The sequence below is a fragment of the Rana temporaria genome, chromosome 9, assembly GCF_905171775.1.
Source record: "Rana temporaria chromosome 9, aRanTem1.1, whole genome shotgun sequence".
Taxonomy (NCBI): domain Eukaryota; kingdom Metazoa; phylum Chordata; class Amphibia; order Anura; family Ranidae; genus Rana; species Rana temporaria.
The window spans coordinates 15,207,364-15,229,400 of record NC_053497.1 but is presented as its reverse complement, the minus strand read 5'-3'; the positions used below and the strand labels follow the sequence as shown (position 1 = coordinate 15,229,400).

Sequence of the window (22,037 nt, the reverse complement as noted above, 5' to 3'; positions counted from 1 at the left end):
CTGCTCCAGGATTTAGATTATTTATGGGCTCCCTCTCCACCTTCTGGGCACACCTACCCAGCGATTGGCTAGAGTTCCATAAATATTCAAGCTCAGGTCTGCGTCTTCCAGACCGCTATATTCTAGAACCTGTTAGGAGGCAGGGAGTAGTTGAGCCAACCTGCAGACTGTGAGACCCAGAACAGCCAAAAATATCACACTCGGCTCCACTGGCTACAGAGCAGCCAAAAATACTATATTTACTTCACTAGTAATCTAACCTAGGAGGGTGATACATAGGTAGTCTCTGGCCATCTCTGATAGCACACCTGTGGCCTCTGACCATTTTTTGTAGTGTATATTCAGTCTCTGACCATCTCTTGCAGCATTCCCATAAGCCTCTGACCATCTCTTGTTGCTTGTCTGCAGTCTCTAAACATCCCTTGTAGCATGCCTGTAGCCTGACCATCTCTTGTTGCATATCTTCAGTCTCTGACCATCTCTTGTAGCATTTCTTCAGTCTCTGACCATCTTTTTTAGCATATCTTCAGTCTCTGACCATCACTAGTATCCTGCCTGTAGCCTGACCATCTGTTTTGTATCTTCTGTCTCTGACCATCTCTTGCAGCATTGCTATAAGTCTCTGACCATCTCTTATTGCTTGTCTGCAGTCTCTAAACATCCCTTGTAGCATGCCTGTAGCCTGACCATCTCTTGTAGCATATCTTCAGTCTCTGACCATCTCTTGTAGCATGCCTATAAGTCTCTGACCATTTTTTCCTACATATCAGCAGTCTCAGACCATCACTTGTAGCATGCCTTTAGCCTGACCATCTGTTGTAGCATTTCTTCAGTCTTTGGACATCTCTTGTAGCATGCCTAAAGGTCTCTGACAATCTCTTTATGTGTGTCTGCCATCTCTGATTATCTCTTGTAGCGTGCCTGTAGCCTTGCCATCTCCTCTAGCATATCATCAGTCTCTGCCCATCTCTTGTAGCATGCTTAAAGGCCTCTGACCATCTCTTGTAGCATATATTCAGTCATTGACCATCACTAGTATCATGCATGTAGCCTGACCATCTGTTGTAGCATTTATTCAGTCTCTGGCCATTTCTTGTAGCATGCCTAAAGGTTTCTGCCCACCTCTTTCTATGTGTCTGCGGTCTTTGACCATCTCTTGTAGCATTCCTGTAGCCTATCTCCTGTAGCATTTCTTCAATCTCTGACCATCTCTTGTTGGATGCCTGTAGTCTGACTATCTCCTGTAGCATATCTTCAGTCTCTGACCATGCCTATAAGTCTCTGACCATCTCATGCTGCATTTCTGACATCTCTGGCCATCTCTTGAGGCATGCCTGTAGCCTTACCATCTCCTGTAGCATATCTTCAGACTCTGACCACCTCTTGTAGCTTGCCTAAAGGTCTCTGACCATCTCTTCCTGCGTATTTGCCGTCTTTGACCATCTCCTGTACTATGTCTGCAGTCTCTAATAGCTTTCAATAGCATTACATTCAGTGAACATTATGGGAGGGAACCAGGGCAGTAGGGGGAATTTGTGCTGCACAGGGTGATTAGGGTGTGCCTGGTCACACCTGGCACACCCTGTGCACACACCTATGGCCTGAATAAAACTCATGCACCCCCTAATATTAATATGACCCACCCCTTCCTGCCAAGGCCACACCCCTTGCTGTTTAAGACAAACCCTGAAAATTTGGAGTGGGGACACTAGTTATGATGGCCTGGGGGAGGGGGGGCAATGAAGTCCCTTCATTTGCATAGATTTCCTCTCACTTCCTGTTTGGCTATGGGGCAGGAAGTGAAGGGAAATCTCTTCAATGGGACAGGGATGGTAAAAAATAAACTGACCCGGGGCTACAACCTTCCCTTATTCTATCCAAAATGAAAAGGTGTTGCTTATAGTTCTACTTTAAGCACAAAATGCTAATGGTGCAGCAGAAAACATATAGCACAGTGAGGAAGGTTTGTGGTCCAGGATGATAGGACAGTCAAAATTAGAAGCTCACTAACAGTGTAGCGCAAGCCGGCGGGGACTCTTTCTGTGCTGCCCTAGGCCTGGGTCTTGTTGGCCTAGGCCAGGATACAGCGTTGCCCGCAGCTAGACCTGTCCTTGCAGCTTCTGCACCAACACTCTCTACTGGCCTTGGGCCTTGATGTCATCAAGACCAGAGCAGGGTCCATAGCCTGAGGGACAATCCACCGGCAGAACGTGGTGGATTGCCACTTGTTGTGAGTGGAGGATCAGGACACATCCCCACTGCAATTTTTTTTTTATCGGCCCGAAGCTTTAAAGCAGTGCCACTGTGACAGCTCCAAACGACTGAGAACAAATGCCGGGCCTGGAGATTTTCAGCACAAAGTTAAATGATGATATTCAGAGCTTAATGTCAACATACCAAGGGGCAGGGTTGGGTTACATTACTAGAATAACACTAACCAGATGGCCAAGTTTACTGGAAGTGCGGAGTCTGAGCAGATCACACCATAGGAAGATGCTACAGTGTATCTCTTCAAAGCTCTCCTGTATGTCTTCTGTTGGACAAAATTTTGACATTTTGATTTTGAATTGTTTGCCTATTTCTTATACTGTTTCACATGGACAGAGGGGGACGGGTAAATAAAGTTATTCTCAAATTTCGGATGATGATCAATCCAGACTAAATTTCATAGAATTTCCGAATCTGAAATTCAGTGTTCTTTTTCATGGTTTGGACCAGGGCTGTCTTAATGAGAGGGCACACCTGGGCACTGCCCAGGGGCCCCAGCTGCATGGGGGGCCCCTGCACTTTCCCCAAAGCAGCTGGTCCTTGAGCCCACGCTGCCCCAAAATTGGGGGCCCCATGATGGCACTGAGAGTGATGGATACACAGAGGAGGCAGTCTGCCTCCTACCTACTTGATGTCTGTTTACCTGTATGTCATCATTGTAGGGGCCCCAGAGTATTACTTTGCCCAGGGGCCCATGATGCTATTAAGACTGCCCCCCGGTTTGGACGCTCAAAAGGCTGTTTGGAGAAAAGGACAAAAGGTTGCTCCAAAGGCTTGTGCTGTTGCGTGAACACCCTTCACCTAACTACCAGTCCCACCAGGTCCTGTCCTTTAATCTTAGTATCCCTGATAGAATTGTTAAAGGAAAAGTCCCAAGGTCCCACCATTTCATCAGACCAGCCATTTTCCAAAACCAATTTGTATAATTTTTTTTTATCCATTATGGCTCTATATCATGTTTTTGTAGGTTCGTTTATAATTCATTAACTTCAAGGGGAATTCCAGTTCAAAAATTCAAAATTTTGGAAGTTTTTAAATTTTTAAAACGTCTGGCCAAACCACAACCGAACAAGCTTTTTACTGGTCTATATTGACAATTCACAATTTTTGGTGGTTTAATTTCTTTGATTTATAGAGAGACCTCTCAGTAACAAAGATAATATAAAATTAAAGTACCATCATCCTAGACATAAGTTTGAATAGAGATAGGGTTTGTTGGGACCCCAGAGGCCCAAAAAAGCCAAGGAGGTAAGTAGGGGCGGGGGGACTATATTGGTACTAGGTAAGTAAGTTAAACAGAAGAATGTAGTAAAAGTAAAAAAGGTTCAATTTATTGAGAGTAACATCAATAAATAGGGAATACACAATTTAAAAAAATACATCAGTAGTAATGTAAAACAGACAGATTATACTACCAGCCAACACATCATCGAGATGGTATGGAACCCTAATCTGAGGGTGGCGATGAAGCGAAGGGGGTCATATAGATCAGGATCTCTACTAGTTTTGCTACAGTGGGGATCGAAAGTTTGGGCACCCCAGGTAAAAATTTGTATTAATGTGCATAACGAAGCCAAGGAAAGATGGAAAAATCTCCAAAAGGCATCAAATTACAGATTAGACATTCTTATATGTCAAAAAAAGTTAGATTTTATTTCCATCATTTACACTTTCAAAATTACAGAAAACAAAAAAATGGCATCTGCAAAAGTTTGGGCACCCTGCAGAGTTAATATCTTGTACTGCCCCCTTTGGCAAGTATCACAGCTTGTAAACGCTTTTTGTAGCCAGCCAAGAGTGTTTCAATTCTTGTTTGAGGTATCTTTGCCCTTTGTATCTTTTCCTTACAAAAGTCTTCCAGTTCTTTGAGATTTCTGGGCTGTCTGTCACGCACTGCTCTTTTAAGGTCTATCCATAGATTTTCAATTCTGTTGAGGTCAGGAGATTGTGAAGGCCATGGCAAAACCTTCAGTTTACGCCTCTTGATGTAATCCCCCGTGGATTTTGAGGTGTGTTTAGGATCATTATCCATTTGTAGAAGCCATCCTCTCTTTAACTTCAGCTTTTTCACAGATGGCATCAAGTTACCATCCCAAATTTGCTGAAATTTTATTGAATCCATTTTTCCTTCTACTCGTGAAATGTTCCCCGTGCCACTGGCTGCAATACAACCCCAAAGCACGATTGATCCACCCCCATGCTTAACAGTTGGACAGAGGTTCTTTTCATTAAATTCTGTGCCCTTTCTTCTCCAAACATACCTTTGCTCATTCCGGACAAAAAGTTCTATTTCAACCTCATCGGTCCACATAACTTGTTTCCAAAATGCATCAGGCTTGTCTATATGTTCATTTGCAAAGTTCAAACGCTGATTTTTGTGGTGAGGACGTAGAAGAGGTTTTCTTCTGATGACTCTTCCATGAAGACCATATTTGTACAAGTATCTCTTTATAGTGGAATAGTGTACCACAACTCCAGTGTCTGCCAGATCTTTCTGGAGGGATTGTGCCGTCAAACATGGGTTTTGAATTGCTTTTCTCACAATCCTGCGAGCTGTTCTGTCTGATATTTTTCTTGGTCTTCCAGATCTTGCTTTAACTTCCACTGTTCCTGATGACTGCCATTCTTAATTACATTCCGAACAGAGGATATTGACATCTGAAAACGCTTTGCTATCTTCTTATAGCTTCTCCAGCTTTGTGAGCGACAACTATTTTCACTTTCAGTTTTCTAGACAACTGCTTAGAAGAACCCATGGTGCTGATTGTTGGGGCAAGGTCAGATGAGTCTGGGCATTTAAAACCTTTGAGATTGACATCACCTGGTCTTCCCAGACGATGATTGAGAACAATCCGTGACGCTGGCAGGTCTCAGCTTTACAAAGGGGGCAGTGCATGCTAGAAATTCTGCAGGGTGCCCAAACTTTTGCAGACACCATTTTTTTGTTTTCTGTAATTTTGAAAGTGTAAATGATGGAAATAAAATCTAACTTTTTTTGACATATTATATGAATGTCTAATCTGTAATTTGATGCCTTTTGGAGATTTTTCTATCTTTCCTTGGCTTCGTTACCGTATGCACATGAATACAATTTTTTACCTGGGGTGCCCAAACTTTCGATCCCCATTGTACTGTGGTAGCTTCGTCAGGAGATATTAATCTGTGCACAAGAAATCCACTCGTTGGGGGAGCATAGGTCCAGTGTGGAGAGGAAATTCTCACACGAGGTTTAAGATGGTAAAAGTGCCCCAGCACAGAGAGGACCTGTGGTGACTGTGTAAAGGTATTGGAGGTTTAAGGCCCTGGGACCTATCTGGTAGTAGGCAGCAAATATTACAGAGACGCCATGTACAAAGCTGGAAATGACCAGTTAGGAGATACCAGCAGTGGGGGTAATTTGAATGTAGACCGAGTGCTGTAGATGCAACATCAAGCGTGTCCCAGGGCCAGGTGTGTTTCATTTCTTTGTAGCTTATGCCGCGTACACAGGATAATTTTTCGGGTTGTAAAAAACGATGTTTTTCAGGCTCTAGAAAAAACAATTATTTTTTCAACTTGATCATTAAAACGGCCTTGCCTACACACGACCGTGAAAAAAAAATGCTCTAGCAAAGCGTGGTGACGTACAACACGTACGACGGCACTATAAAGGGGAAGTTCTATTCGGATGACACCACCCTTTGGGCTGCTTTAGCTGAATTCCTGTTAGTAAAAGACGATTCGCGCTTTTCTGTCTGTTACAGCGTGATGAATGTGCTTACTCCATTACGAACGCTAGTTTTACCTGAACGAGCGCTCCCGTCTCATAACTTGCTTCTGAGCATGCTTCACGTCGTTAAAGCCCACACACGACCATTTTTTACAACCCGAAAAACGACAACGTTAAAAAGGTAGTGAATAAATAGAGCATGCTCGAAAAAATTGGCCGTTTTTCAGAACCCGAAAAATGCTTTGAAGCCCACACACGATCGTTTTTAATGACATAAAAAAAAAACTTCATTTTTTAGAACCCGAAAAATGGTCGTGTGTACGCGGCATTAGTTTTGATTTCATTAACTTCAAGATGAATTCCAGTCCAGAACAAACTTTTCACTCATCTATTCCGACAACTTTTTGGTAATTAAATTTTTAATGAGGGTTCCAAGCCTCATCGGTAGCCACCACATGTAACCAATGGGGACTTAGCTCTATTTATAGCCTTTCATTTTTTCTTGTAGCTTAGTTTTGATTTCATTAACTTCAAGGGGAATTCCAGTCCAAAAATTCTGAATTTTGTAAGTTCCCAAATTTTTTATAAGTCTGGCCAAACCACAACTGAACAAACTTTTCACTCATCTATTCTGACAATTAAAAAATGTTGGTAATTACATTTTTAATGGGGGTGCCAAGCCTTATTGGTAGCCACCACATGTAACCAATGGTGACTTGGCTCTATTTATAGCCTTTCATTTTTTTTGTAGCTTAGTTTGTATTTCATTAACTTCAAGGGGAATTCCAGTCCAAAAATTCAGAATTTTGGAAGTTCTGAAAATTTTTAATAAATCTGGCCAAACCACAACTAAACAAACTTTTCACTCATCTATTCTGACAATTCTAAAATGTTGGTAATTACATTTTTAATGATGGTGCCAAGCCTCATAGGTAGCCAACAAGTGTAACCAATGGTGACTTAGCTCTATTTATAGCCTTATCTAATGCAAATAAAAGCATTTCTACTGCATTAGACTCATCACTTAGCAAAATGGGTTTTGAAGAAGAAAAATGATATAAGATGTCCCCCTTGTCTGTTTTATATATTGACACACGTATAATTGTCATGCTTTTGAGGCTCTGGAGAAATTCTTCTTGTCTTCGAAGGGCAGCTGTACTTAATATTTAACCACTTGAAGCCCAGGCCAATTCTGACACTTCGCTCCTCCAATTTTTTTGCAAAAAAAATAACATAGAACCCCCAAACACTATGTGCCAGATCCACGAAGAAGTTACGTCGGCGTATCTATTGATACGCCGCGTAACTTCTAGGATGCTCCGGCGTATCCTTGTTTTGTATCCACAAAACAAGATACGCCAGAATGGGGGCTCGATCCGACTGACGTACGTCTTAGTACGCCGTCGGATCTTAGGTGTATATTTACACTGGCCGGCCGCTAGGTGGCGCTTCCGTTGATTTCTGCATAGAATATGCAAATTAGCTAGATACGCCGATTCTCAGAACATGCGTCCACCAGGCGCATTTTTTTACGTCGTTTGCGTAAGGCTTTTTCCGGCGTATAGTTACCCCTGCTCTATGAGGCATACGCAATGGTATGGACGTCGGGCCAGCGTCGAATTTTCCGTCGTTTACATTGTTTGCGTAAAATGTTCGCGAATAGGGCTTTGCATAAATTACGTTCGCGTTGTCTAGGCATTGAGCGGGCGTAATTAAATTTGAAAATTCGACGTGATACTGAGCATGCGCGCGCATGCGCCGTACGAAAAAAGCGTCATTTACGTGGGGTCATGCTTATTTTACATAAAACACGCCCCCCTGTTCCTCATTTGATTTTGGGGGGAAAAAAAAGGTTTCGTGCTTTAAAAAGAAAAACAGTAAAGTTAGCGCAATTTTTTTGCATAATGTGAAAAATGAAGTTACGCCGAGTAAATAGATACCTAACATGTCACGCTTCATAATTGCACACGCTGGAATGGCGCCAAATTTCGGTAGGCGACGCTTTAATTTTTTTTACTGGTTACATGTTTTGAGTTACAGAGGAGGTCTAGGGCTAGAATAATCTCTCTCGCTCTAATTTTCGCGGCGACACCTCACTTGTATGGTTTTAACACAGTTTTCATATGTGGGCGAGACTTACGTATGCGTTCACTTCTGCGAGCGAGCACACGGGGGCAGGGGCACTTATTATTTTTTATTTTGACACTTTAAAAAAAAAATGTATCACTTTTATTCCTATTACAAGGAATGTAAACATCCCTTGTAATAGGAATATGGCATATGGCATGACAGGACCTCTTTACAGTGAGATATGGGGCCAAAAAGACCCCACATCTCACCACTAGGCTGGGAAGACTAAAAAAAAAAAAAAAAAAAAGAAACGATCACCGCTTCACAGCCAAAGTGGTGCCATTTTTTTAAATGTAGAGGCCGGGCATGACGTCATAACATCGCGCCCGACCTCCGACGATCATAGAGACTCCAGCGACCCGGGGCTGGTGGATCCTGTCTCCGACTCACCGATTGCAGCGGTGAGTCGTGAGAAGCACCGGAGGGTGGTGGGAGGGGGGGGACGTCCCCTTTCGCCGCCCATAAGAACGGTCAAGTGGAGGAACAGCCGCTATGATCGTTCTTATGGTTATGGTTCTTCTGGAATCGCTGGCTGAAAACGGCAATATCTGAATGATGCCCGTAGCTGTCCCCATCATCCAGATATACCACCACAAAGCTCAGGACGTCATATGACGTCTTCTGGGCGCCAAGTGATTAAAGTAAACATCTATCCAAAACTTTTTCTTCTTTTTAGTGTTGGATAGAGTGGAGAAGTGTTGTTGTCTGTATCCTCATTGGGTAATTGTTTTTCTTCCTTCCTGTAATAAATGTAGAAGGGGCCCTAACTCATCCCCATTCTGATATTATTTTATTTATTTATTACAGGTACTTGTATAGCGCCGTCAATTTACGCAGATCTTACACATATATTAGCCAGATTCACGTAGGAGGGCGCATCTTTAGTTTGTCGTAGCGCATCTCATTTGCACTACACCGACGTAACATAGCGAGGCAAGGCCAGTATTCACAAAGCACTTTCTCCGTAAGTTACGTTGGAGTAGCGCAAATGGGCCGGCGTAAACCCCGCCTAATTCAAAGTAGGCATGTAGTGGGTGGGCTACATTTAAATTACCCGTGACCCCATGTAAATGAAGGCCGTTCGTACGGCGCATGCGCGCGCATGCTCAGAATCACTTTCGACGTGAACGTAACCTACACCCAGCCCCATTCACGTATGCTTACGCAAACAACGTAAAATACGACGGCTGTTCCGTCGTCCATACCTTGCATGGGCTGCGCCATCTTTTTGGTGGTTTATCTTTATGCCGGAAAAACGCCTTACGTAAATAGCGTAGCTTACTGCGACGGGCGTACGTACGTTCGTGAATCGGCGTATCTTGCTCATTTACAAATTTTCAAATTTCGACGCGGGAACGACGGCCATACCTAACATATGGCCGTATCTTTATTGCGACAGGCACACGTACGTTTGTGAATTGCCGTATCTAGGCATTTACATATTCTCAACGGAAGCGCCACCTAGCGGCCAGCCTAAATATTGCACCCTAAGATACGACGGCGCAGGCTGTCGTATCTTAGCTAGGTTTAAGTGTATCTCAGTTTGAGAATACACTTAAACTTACGACGGCGCAGATTCAGAGTTACGTCGGCGTATCTACTGATACGCCGGCGTAAATCTTTCTGAATCTAGCTATATGGGACCAGACTAAAGGCCAGGAAGCTCAACGTTGTTTGTTGTTTGGATGGAAGATAAATGATGAAAGACTCTGTGAAGAAAACTGATAATTTTATTTTATTTTTTTTACTTTCTTTTAATAAAAAAGGGCAAAAAAAAGGCTCTTAAAAAGAGGAATTCAGTTAGTGGCCTTAATGTGCTCAAAGCTAGTTCTTTACAACAAATTGATTCCAAACCCAACACATTTCGGAGGCTGTGGGCCGGATTCAGATACATTGCAGTATCTGCCGGCGAGGCGTAACGTAGCTCACATACGGTACGCCGCGGTAACTTAGGGCGCAAGTTCCTTATGCAGAAAGAACTTGCGCCCTTAGTTACGACGGCGTAACGTATGTGTGGCGGCGTAAGCCCGCCTAATTCAAATGGGGATGTTGTGGGCGTGTTTTATTTAAATTCCACTCGACCCCGCGTATTTTAATTTTTTTTTGTGAACGGCGCATGCGCCGTTCGTGAAAGAATCCCAGTGCGCATGCTCGAAATTACGCCGCTAAGCCTCATTGGTTTCGACATGAACGTAACTTACGCAAAGCCCTATTTGCGAACGACTTACGCAAACGACGTAAAATTTTCAAAACTCGGCGCGGGAACGACGTCCATACTTAACATTAGCTACGCCTCATATAGCAGGGGTAACTTTACGCCGGAAAAAGCCTAACGTAACTGTAGTCCAAGGGAGGGGGTGAGCACAACACTCCACACCAGGGAGAAAGCCTCGCATTACTGTGTGGAGTTACAGACAGAAGAACAGGAAGTGAGGATTTCTCAGAAGAAATAAGGACATTTACCTAAAAGCAAAATGGAAGGATGAGGTAAGTGAAGGAGGACTGCACTGAGGTAAAGGAAGCTATTTAGGGGGAAAACAATGTTTAGAGGGACGGCAAGGTCTTCGTAGATTTGCAGTGGTCTGATACTCCTTCCATTTCAATATTATCGCTTGCACTGTGCTCCTTGGGATGTTTAAAGCTTGGGAAATCTTTTTGTATCCAAATCCGGCTTTAAACTTCTCCACAACAGTATCTCGGACCTGCCTGGTGTGTTCCTTGTTCTTCATGATGCTCTCTGCGCTTTAAACGGACCTCTGAGACTGTCACAGTGCAGGTGCATTTATACGGAGACTTGATTACACACAGGTGGATTCCATTCATCATCATTAGTCATTTAAGTCAACATTGGATCATTCAGAGATCCTCACTGAACTTCTGGAGAGAGTTTGCTGCACTGAAAGTAAAGGGGCTGAATAATTTTGCACGCCCAATTTTTCAGTTTTTTATTTGTTAAAAAAAGTTTGAAATATCCAATAAATTTCGTTCCACTTCATGATTGTGTCCCACTTGTTGTTGATTCTTAAAAAAAAATTACAGTTTTATATCTTTATGTTTGAAGCCTGAAATGTGGCAAAAGGTCGCAAAGTTCAAGGGGGCCGAATACTTTCGCAAGGCACTGTAAATATTTCAATGATTTCTGTATTCTTATTATATTAGTTAGTTTATTCTTCTGTTTTTGTGTGTTTTCATGTTTTGTACTTTTTTTTTTCTTGGACATGGTGTAATATATCTTTAAAAAGGAGTATTTATCTGGAGCGGATTAAAAACAAGACAAATTTAATGTTGCTTTAAGCCATAAATGGGTTTAAAATGAACAATATTAAGATCTTTCTGTGCCAAGAAATACAGATCTGGAGCTGGCAGTTAGCTGACAGATAATGCACAGTTACAGCGCGGAGCCCAAAGCGAACCGAGCGACGACGGGTTGCCTTGGGAACATAACAAAGACAAAAGATTTGTTGATGAATCCGTCCAAGTGACAGGTTGAAAATCGAAGCCCCGTCAAAGTCCGTTACCCAATATGGCCTCGCCAGAAGGAACAGCTCCCAGTTTGGAATGACTTGGTGGGAAGCGTGAAAGGTTTATAAGAACACATCTCCCGTTGAGATTTGTAGAACATGGGCAATCCCGAACGTCAGCACTGATCCTTGTTGACCACATTAAAAAGAAAATAATAAATAAATGTTTTAGAAGTCAGTAAATGCCATGAAATTCTAACGATCTTGCACAAGATCTTGGCTTTGATTTGGAGCTCCGTATTTAGTTTGGCTCCTGTGTTACAAATTCATTTTTCTTTGGTGGATATCCATCCCCCTGGTTGGTGTGGTGATATGGAGGGTGAGATGGAGGGTGAGATGGAGGGAGGAGACAGGGCCGATCCTAGGCAGGGTGCACAGGGTGCTTTGCACCCAGGCGCCTGAGGGGGGGGGGGGAGCCGAAGTGGCAGAGTTCTCCCTCCCTCCTTCTCTCCTTGTTTGTGTCCGTCCAGAACTAGTGTTCTCAGTATAGGCGTTTGTCTCTGACCATCTCCTGTACTATGTCTGCAGTCTCTGACCATCTCCTTTACTATGTCTGCAGTCTCTGACCATCTCCTGTACTATGTCTGTAGCATCTGACCATCTCCTTTACTATGTCTGCAGTCTCTGACCATCTCCTTTACTATGGACAATTGCAGCCTCACTGTGCCCATCAAAGGCAGCCACTGTGCCCATCAAAGGCAGCCACTGTGCCCGTCAAATGCAGCCAATGTGCCATGCCATCAATTGTCGCCACTGTGCCATGCCATCAATTGTCGCCACTGTGCCATGCCATCAATTGTCACCACTGTGCCATGCCATCAATTGTCACCACTGTGCCCATCAATTGTCACCACTGTGCCATGCCAAATGCAGCCACTGTGCCATCAAATGCAGCCACTGTGCCATGCCATCAATTGTCCCCACTGTGCCCACATCAATTGTCCCTACTGTGCCCACATCAATTGTCCCCACTGTGCCCACATCAATTGTCGCCACTGTGCCCACATCAATTGTCCCCACTGTGCCCACATCAATTGTCCCCCACTGTGCCCACATCAATTGTCCCCACTTTGCCCACATCAATTGTCCCCACATCAATTCTCCCCATTGTGCCCTGTAAAATGCTGCCAGTCAGATTGCCCCCCCCCGCCTGGCACTTACCTTTCTGGGGTTCGCCATCCTCCTTCCACGGTCCCTCGATGTCTTCTGCCGCCCTCGATGACGCTTCAGCCAATCAGGTTACTTATAACCAGAATCAGTGAACCTGATTGGCTGAGACGGCCGTCAGTCTTATCCAAGGGACGTAGCCCACTACGTTCCGAGGATAAGACATCCGGGAGCTTAAAGGGCTGTACTGGGAAAGCCTATCAGAGCCGCTGGCTCTGATAGGCACTTCCGCACAGCCAACCAGCTGTCCTTATTCAGATAATCGGCGCCCAATGTCCGGTTATCTGAATAGGCTGGCCACAATAACATACACTCATGCAATGCATGAGTGTATGAAATTTGCGCGGAGCTACAAAACGAATTTTTAAAAGCTTTAAAGGGCCCATTTTTTTTTTTTTTATGACTACAGGAGGGGGGGGGGGCGGCGCCCGGGCACCCCCTATGGATGGGCCGCCACTGCTCTGACCATCTCCTGTATTATGTCTGCAGTCTCTGATCGTCTCCTGTACTAAGTCTGCAGTCTCTGACTGTATCATGTCTGTAGTATGTCTGGGGGTCTTTCTAACAGACTCTCTAACAGAAGCCCTCTCTGTGTCCATCAGAGAGCCCCCCCTCCAGGTCCCAATAAAGTACTCTGCTTCTCTTCCTGTATTTTGTTTATTGTTAAGAGATGATGTAAGGATCCCAGGGTAATGAAGACTTTGTGGGGGAGCATCTCTGTGGTTGAGTCATTGCCATAGAAACATTTGTAATGGGGAGGAGTTAGAAAAATTACCACGCCCATGTGGGGGCGTCAGAAATATTTCTGCACACAGGCGTCTGTAACTCTAGGATCGGCCCTGGGTGGAGATCAGTTATGCCGCGTACACACGGTCGGAATTTCCGATGGAAAAAGTCAGATGGGAGCTTTTCGTTGGATATTCCGACCCTGTGTGTGTGCCCCATTGGACTTTTTCCGACAAAAATTCCTATCGGGAAAACCAGTTCGTCTGTATGGAATTCCGGAATCAAGTCGACGCATGCTCGGAAGCATTGAAATTCATTTTTCTCGCAGCCGAGGGGCGGGGCCGAGTGATACACTTGGCGGCTATGGCCGCCACTGTATCACACGGGAGCACGCCCGCAAGCTAACCCCCTTGGGAGAGCACTTCCTAGAAAGGGGGTTAGCTCTTGCTTGGAGGAGCCGAGACAGCCGCCGAGGGACCCCAGAAGACGAGGATCGGGGCCACTCTGTGCAAAACGAACTGCATAGTGGATGACATGTTTGTTATTTAAAAAAATAAAAATAAAACCTTTACTAACCCTTTAAGTTATCCAGACAGGGCTGGTCACTATTTGCTTGTGGCTTCTTATGCAAGTTAGTCCTATGGGGGATCCGGACTGTCTAAGGAGGTCATTGTTATGATAATAGGACTATCTTTACTGTGTAAGGTGACCTTTGTCTGAAATAATGGGAGTAGTCCTGATCTGATGGTTTGCTGTATAAATTCAGTGTTTTTCTAAAAATAAAGCAGTTCCTTTTCTGGTGTACTCCAGGATTGGTATTGTCTGGTCCTTGGGGTTTCTCTACACCCCCTCTACAATACAGACCCCCCCTACAATACAGACCCCCCTACATTACAGACCCCCCCTACATTACAGACCCCCTCTACAATACAGACCCCCCTACAATACAGACCCCCTCTACAATACAGTTCCCCTCTACAATACAGACCCCCTCTACAATACAGACCCCCCTACATTACAGACCCCCTCTACAATACAGACCCCCTCTACAATACAGACCCCCCTACAATACAGACCCCCTCTACAATACAGACCCCCCTACATTACAGACCCCCTCTACATTACAGACCCCCCTACATTACAGAGCCCCCTCTACATTACAGACCCCCTCTACAATACAGACCCCCCCTACATTACAGACCCCCCTCTACAATACAGACCCCCTCTACATTACAGACCCCCCTCTACAATACAGACCCCCTCTACATTACAGACCCCCCTCTACAATACAGACCCCCTCTACAATACAGACCCCCTCTACAATACAGACCCCCTCTACATTACAGACCCCCCTCTACAATACAGACCCCCTTTACATTACAGACCCCCTCTACAATACAGACCCCCCTACAATACAGACCCCCCTACAATACAGACCCCCTCTACAATACAGACCCCCCTACATTACAGACCCCCTCTACAATACAGACCCCCCTACATTACAGACCCCCTCTACAATACAGACCCCCCTCTACAATACAGACCCCCCCTACATTACAGACCCCCTCTACAATACAGACCCCCTCTACAATACAGACCCCCTCTACATTACAGACCCCCCTACATTACAGACCCCCTCTACAATACAGACCCCCTCTACAATACAGACCCCCTCTACATTACAGACCCCCCTATACAATACAGACCCCCTCTACAATACAGACCCCCTCTACAATACAGACCCCCTCTACATTTACAGACCCCCCTACAATACAGACCCCTTCTACATTACAGACCCCCCTACATTACAGACCCCCTCTACAATACAGACCCCCCTACATTACAGACCCCCTCTACAATACAGACCCCCCTACATTACAGACCACCTCTACAATATAGCCCATACAGACCCCCTCTACAATACATACCCCCCTACATTACAGATCCCCTCTACAATACAGACCCCCCTACATTACAGACCCCCTCTACAATACAGACCCCCTCTACAATACAGACCCCCCTCTACAATATAGCCCATACAGACCCCCTCTACAATACAGACCCCCTCTACAATACAGACCCCCCTCTACATTACAGACCCCCTCTACATTTACAGACCCCCCTACAATACAGACCCCTTCTACATTACAGACCCCCCTACATTACAGACCCCCTCTACAATACAGACCCCCCTACATTACAGACCCCCTCTACAATACAGACCCCCCTCTACATTACAGACCCCCTCTACAATACAGACCCCCCCCTACATTACAGACCTCCCTACATTACAAAACCCCTCTACAATACAGACCCCCCTACATTACAGACCCCCTCTACAATACAGACCCCCCTACATTACAGACCCCCTCTACAATATAGTCCATACAGCCCCCCCCCCCCCTACATGCTCGGAATCATTGAACTTAATTTTCCTCGGCTCGTTGTAGTGTTGTACGTCACCGCGTTCTTGACGGTCGGAATTTGGTGTGACCGTGTGTATGCAACACAAGTTTGAGCCAAAATTCCGTTGGAAAAAAATCCACGGTTTTCTTGTCGGGATCTCCGATCGTGTGTACACGGCATAAGACGTTGCCCACACCCACTGGCCAATCCGGCCCCCTGAAGATCTGTAAACTGGCCCTTTGTTTAGAAAATCTGGAGACCCCTGCTCTAGATACTAAACTGATTTTAGCCATTATAAGAACAAACATTTCTTGTTTTTAAGTTTCTGCCATTGAGCCCAAACAATATGCTGTCAAATTTTTGAATTTTTTGAATTTTTTGTGTGTTTTATTCAGTAAATTGTCTCGTTGTGCTAACAGTATTTCCATCGTTGCTTTTTATACAGAAAATGAAAGCCTCGGTGCAAAGAAGACGTTCTGCGTCCGCCATCGGCAGGGCCCTGAGCAAGAACAAGGAACATTCCAGGTAAACGAGTTAAAGGAGCTAACCACATCTTTGTGCTACTTACCTCCTCCAATCACACTGCTCCTCTATAGAAACAGTACAGTAAGTTCTCACCATGGGACAGAAAGTGTGTTACTTACTGGCAGGACCACCAGTTCAAAGAATGTAAGCCGAAGGTCTTCTACAGCCTGTGATGGGTCCATCTTTAGTTATTATAGGGACAGGGCAGCTGTTGGGACCAGCGCCCCTAAGGGCGTGGAGTTTTATTCGGATCCTGATGTAAGGGGAGACTGTTGGGCACCCTGATGAACACCACTGGAGTAAGGGGGGGGGGATTCTTATGGGGCCACTGATGTAAGGAGCTTTGTGTTGGGGACCCTTATATAAAGAGGACCCTGATGAAAACACTGGTGTAAGGGGGGACTCTGATAGGGACCTGAATATTAGGGGTGATTCTAATGGAGACCCTGATGAAAACACCGGTGTAAGGGGGGACTCTGGTGTAAGGGGGGGACTCTGATGGGTACCCTGGTGTAAGGGGGGACTCTGATGGGGACCTGAATATTAGGGAGGATTCTAATGGGGACCCTGATGTAAAGGAAAATCTGATGGGAACCCTGATGTAACAGGGACTCTGATGGGGACTCTGATGTAAGGAGTTCCTTCTACGGGACCCTAATATAAGTGGGGTCATAATAGGGACCTCGTTGTAAAGGGTACTCTGATGGGGACCCTAATGTAAGGGTGGCTGTGATGGGGGACCCTGATGTAAGGGGAGACTTTGATGGGGTCCTAAATATTAGGTGGGATCCTAATGGGGACCCTGATGTAAAGAGAACTCTGATAGGGGCCCTGATGTTGAGGGGACTCTGATGGGGGACCCAATAATAATGGGCATCCTAATGGGGACCTGGCTGTAAAGGGGACTTTGATAAGGACCCTGATGTAAAGGGAACTCTGATGGGGGCCCTGATGTAAAGGGAACTCTGATGGGGGCCCTGATGTTGAGGGGACTCTGATGGGGGACTTTATAATAACGGGAATCCTAATGGGGACCTGGCTGTAAAGGAGACTTTGATAAGGACCCTGATGTAAGGGGGACTCTGATGGGGACCCTGATGTTTTTCTCTTTTGTTCTGAAGTATATTATACTGATTATGAAAAACAGACAAAGTATTCATTCATTTCAATTTTATACATTTTTAAACCTGCCTGTGAGTATTTGTAAAACTTATGATGTGGCCCTCACACTGACAACTTTAGGGACCCCGATAATAGAATATATTAGAATATAATGTAGAGTCCCTTTAATCACACATCTTATGTGTCAGTAAATACCGTCTTTATTGGACACGCCTTCTTGTCCCTTCCATGTGACTTTGTTGCACACATAAGTTGACCCAACGGGGTGTTCCTCGAATCCGTCCTGTAATTTTTTATTTTTTTTTGCCTTGTTTTGTTTTATCCTCACACGTTAGTCTGCAATTGCACATGTAACCAGCTCTTTCTTTTATTGTGTCTGATATGTCCGTACACTTGACATTGGGTTGTATCCTTGCTTGTGGTGCATGTTGCACCGTTTACTACCCTGAATGTAATTTTTTTTATCTTATGCTCAATAAACGTCGTTTTGATTTAAGACCCCCCTACATTTTGATTTAAAAAAAAAAAAGTTGACCCAACGGGCTTGAAGGGAATCTCTCTGATCTCTCGGGCCAAAGAAAAATCATTTTCCTTCCTAAATAATAACAGACGAGAGACGAGAATCGAGAGACGAGAGACGAGAATCGAGAGACGAGAGGCGAGAATCAAGAGACGAGAATCGAGAGACGAGAGGCGAGAATCAAGAGACGAGAGACGAGAATCGAGAGACGAGAATCGAGAGACGAGAGGCGAGAATCAATAGACGAGAATCGAGAGACGAGAGACGAGAATCAAGAGACGACAGACGAGAATCGAGAATCAAGAGACAACAGACAAGAATCTCGAGACTAGAATCTCGAGACGAGAGACAAGAGACGAGAATCGAGAGACGAGAATCGAGAGAGGAGAGACGAGAATCGAGAGAGGAGAGACGAGAATCGAGAGAGGAGAGACGAGAATCGAGAGAGGAGAGACGACAGACGAGAATGGAGAGACGAGAGACGAGAATCGAGAGACGAGAATCAAGAGACGAGAATCGAGAGACGAGAGACAAGAATCAAGAGACGACAGACGACAGACGAGAGACGACAGACGAGAATCGAGAGACGAGAGACGAGAATCAAGAGACGACAGACGAGAGACGACAGACGAGAGATGACAGACGAGAATCGAGAATCAAGAGACGACAGACAAGAATCGAGAGACGAGAATCGAGAGACAAGAGACGAGAATCGAGAGACGAGAATCGAGAGAGGAGAGACAAGAATCGAGAGAGGAGAGACGAGAATCGAGAGACGAGAGACGTGGATTCGAGAGACGACAGACGAGAATCGAGAGACGACAGACGAGAATCGAGAGACGACAGACGAGAATCGAGAGACGAGAGACGAGAGACGACAGACGAGAATCGAGAGACGAGAATCAAGAGACGACAGACGAGAGACGACAGACGAGAGACGACAGACGAGAGACGACAGACGAGAGACGAGAATCAAGAGACGATAGACAAGAATCGAGAGACGAGAATCGAGAGACGAGAATCGAGAGACGAGAGACAAGAGACAAGAGACGAGAATCGAGAGACGAGAATCGAGAGACGAGAATCGAGAGAGGAGAGACGAGAGATGAGAGATGAGAGACGAGAGATGAGAGACGAGAGACGAGAATCGAGAGACGACAGATGAGAATCGAGAGATGACAGACGAGAGATGAGAGATGAGAGACGAGAGATGAGAGACGACAGACGAGAATCGAGAGACGACAGACGAGAATCGAGAGACGAGAATCGAGAGACGAGAGACAAGAGACAAGAGACAAGAATCGAGAGACGAGAGACGACAGACGAGAATCGAGAGACGAGAGACAAGAGACAAGGATCGAGAGACGAGAGACGACAGACGAGAATCGAGAGACGAGAGACAAGAGACAAGAGACAAGAATCGAGAGACGACAGACGAGAATCGAGAGACGAGAGACAAGAGACAAGGATCGAGAGACGAGAGACGACAGACGAGAATCGAGAGACGAGAGACAAGAGACAAGAGACAAGAATCGAGAGACGAGAGCGGCCAAACGCTTCTTCATTCTGTTTATCTGTCTGCGTTTTTGTATAAATGATTCCTCTGGCTGTTTATTTCTCACTAAGAGTTTCTTTAGCCAGCCGGTCATAAGGAGCGAGATTTTCGTATCACGTTTCAGTAGAACGATCGCTCATCCATTCCTTCCCAAGTTTTCAGTGACTTTTGAACATTTGCATATCTTGTCTAATCCGCTTAATGTTCTCTGTATGATTGTCATTGGTGCTCAACCCTTTCACTGCCAGAGCAGTTTTTGCGATCTTTGCATTTTTAAAATGTCGTTTTTCGGCTTGTAAAAAATGATCGTGTGTGGGCTAAAACGACGTTTTAAACGCCCAGAAGCAAGTTATGAGACGAGAGCGCTCGTTCAGGTAAAACTACCATTCATCATGGAGTAAGCACATTCATCACGCTGTAACAGACAAAAAAGCGCAAATCGTCTTTTACTAACAAGGAATCAGCTAAAAGCAGCCCAAAGGCGAATAGAACTTCCCCTTCAGAGTGCCGTCGTACGTTTTGTACGTCACCGCGCTTTGTTCATCATTTTTCAAAAACGATGGTGTGTGGGCAACGTCGTTTTTAATGATGAAGTTGGAAAAACGTCGTTTTTTGGACATGCTGAAAAATTACGGGTTTTTTTTCATGCTGAAAAACGACCGTGTGTACGCGGCATTACTGTTTTTGGATTCTTACTGGTAGGGTTGTCCCGATACCACTTTTTTAGGACCAAGTACAAGTACCGATACTTTTTTTCAAGTACTCGCCGATACCGAATACCGATACTTTTTTTAAATGTGTCCCCAAATGCAGCCATGTCCCCCCACAAATGCAGCCATGTCCCTCTAGCCATGTCCCTCACATATGCAGCCATGTCCCTCTAGCCATGTCCCTCACATATGCAGCCATGTCCCTCTAGCCATGTCCCTCACATATGCAGCCATGTCCCTCTAGCCATGTCCCTCACATATGCAGCCATGTCCCTCTAGCCATGTCCCTCACATATGCAGCAATGTCCCTCTAGCCATGTCCCTCACATATGCAGCAATGTCCCTCTAGCCATGTCCCTCACATATGCAGCCATGTCCCTCTAGCCATGTCCCTCACATATGCAGCCATGTCCCTCTAGCCATGTCCCTCACATATGCAGCCATGTCCCTCTAGCCATGTCCCTCACATATGCAGCCATGTCCCTCTAGCCATGTCCCTCACATATGCAGCCATGTCCCTCTAGCCATGTCCCTCACATATGCAGCCATGTCCCTCTAGCCATGTCCCTCACATATGCAGCCATGTCCCTCTAGCCATGTCCCTCACATATGCAGCCATGTCCCTCTAGCCATGTCCCTGACATATGCAGCCATGTCCCTCTAGTCATGTCCCTCACATATGCAGCCATGTCCTTCTAGCCATGTCCCTCACATATGCAGCAATGTCCCCTCTAGCCATGTCCCTCACATATGCAGCAATGTCCCTCTAGCCATGTCCCTCACATATGCAGCCATGTCCTTCTAGCCATGTCCCTCACATATGCAGCCATGTCCCTCTAGCCATGTCCCTCACATATGCATATCTCCAGCACATATGCTGGAGATCAGGAATTGGGCATTTGCTGGTAACCCTCCCCAGGAACATAACCTCCCAGGAAAAATAGAATCCACTCTCTAAAATAGAACCCCCAGCAACAATAGATCTCCCATAAGCCAGCATTAATTAACTCTCAAGCAAACCCCAGCACCCCTTGCCATTACATAATTCAGTGCTGGAGGTGCTGGAGCTGCATCCCCCCCACATTCCCAAAAAAAGCCCTACTTATAGAATATATAGTGAGGTTGAATCCGGTTATTTTTTCATCTTGTGGGTTATTTATGTTGGTATCTTTTGTGTTATTTTGTTCTGTTTATTTTGTTAAGCTTTTATAATCATCCAAAAGTTTATAACAGTACAGAAAAGGAAAAAGCCAGTGTTACAATATCGCACTCATGTAATCCCCTGCGGTATTTTGTTTTCCTCCAGTAGTTTCCTTTTTTTTCTTATTAACTTGATTTCAAAGACAATGCATTGTTAGAAAATATTTCCACTGTAAAGTTGCAGCCCAAAAATATGCGGCGTTGGCTCCGGGCTCTGCGAGGCATGGAAACCGCAAGAACATCGCACGTGTGGGCTATCCTAGGATTTAGGATTCATAATATAAATATTCTGTGTGGGTTTCAGTGGCTTGTAAATTTTAAATTAGGTGACTGCTTAATTAAAAATTTTAATTATTTTTATTTATTTTTTCATTTTGCAATAAAATTCTGAAAAAATAAGAAATAAAAAAGTGCCAAAATAGCACTCATTAAAATAAATGTAAGAGCCAACTGAATAAGTGTTCTAAAGCATTGTGTA

At 44.9% G+C, this 22,037-nt stretch overlaps 1 protein-coding gene across 2 annotated transcripts in view; it reads left to right on the top strand.

Annotated features, from left to right (window-relative positions):
• LOC120913124 (rho GTPase-activating protein 20-like) overlaps positions 1–22,037 on the top strand; it is a 105,580-nt gene that overhangs the window by 30,936 nt on the left and 52,607 nt on the right. For both annotated transcript variants that reach the window (XM_040322843.1, XM_040322844.1), the window contains exon 2: positions 16,373–16,452. In XM_040322843.1, the coding sequence (XP_040178777.1) occupies positions 16,373–16,452 (80 nt within the window). The remainder of the gene's footprint in view (positions 1–16,372; positions 16,453–22,037) is intronic.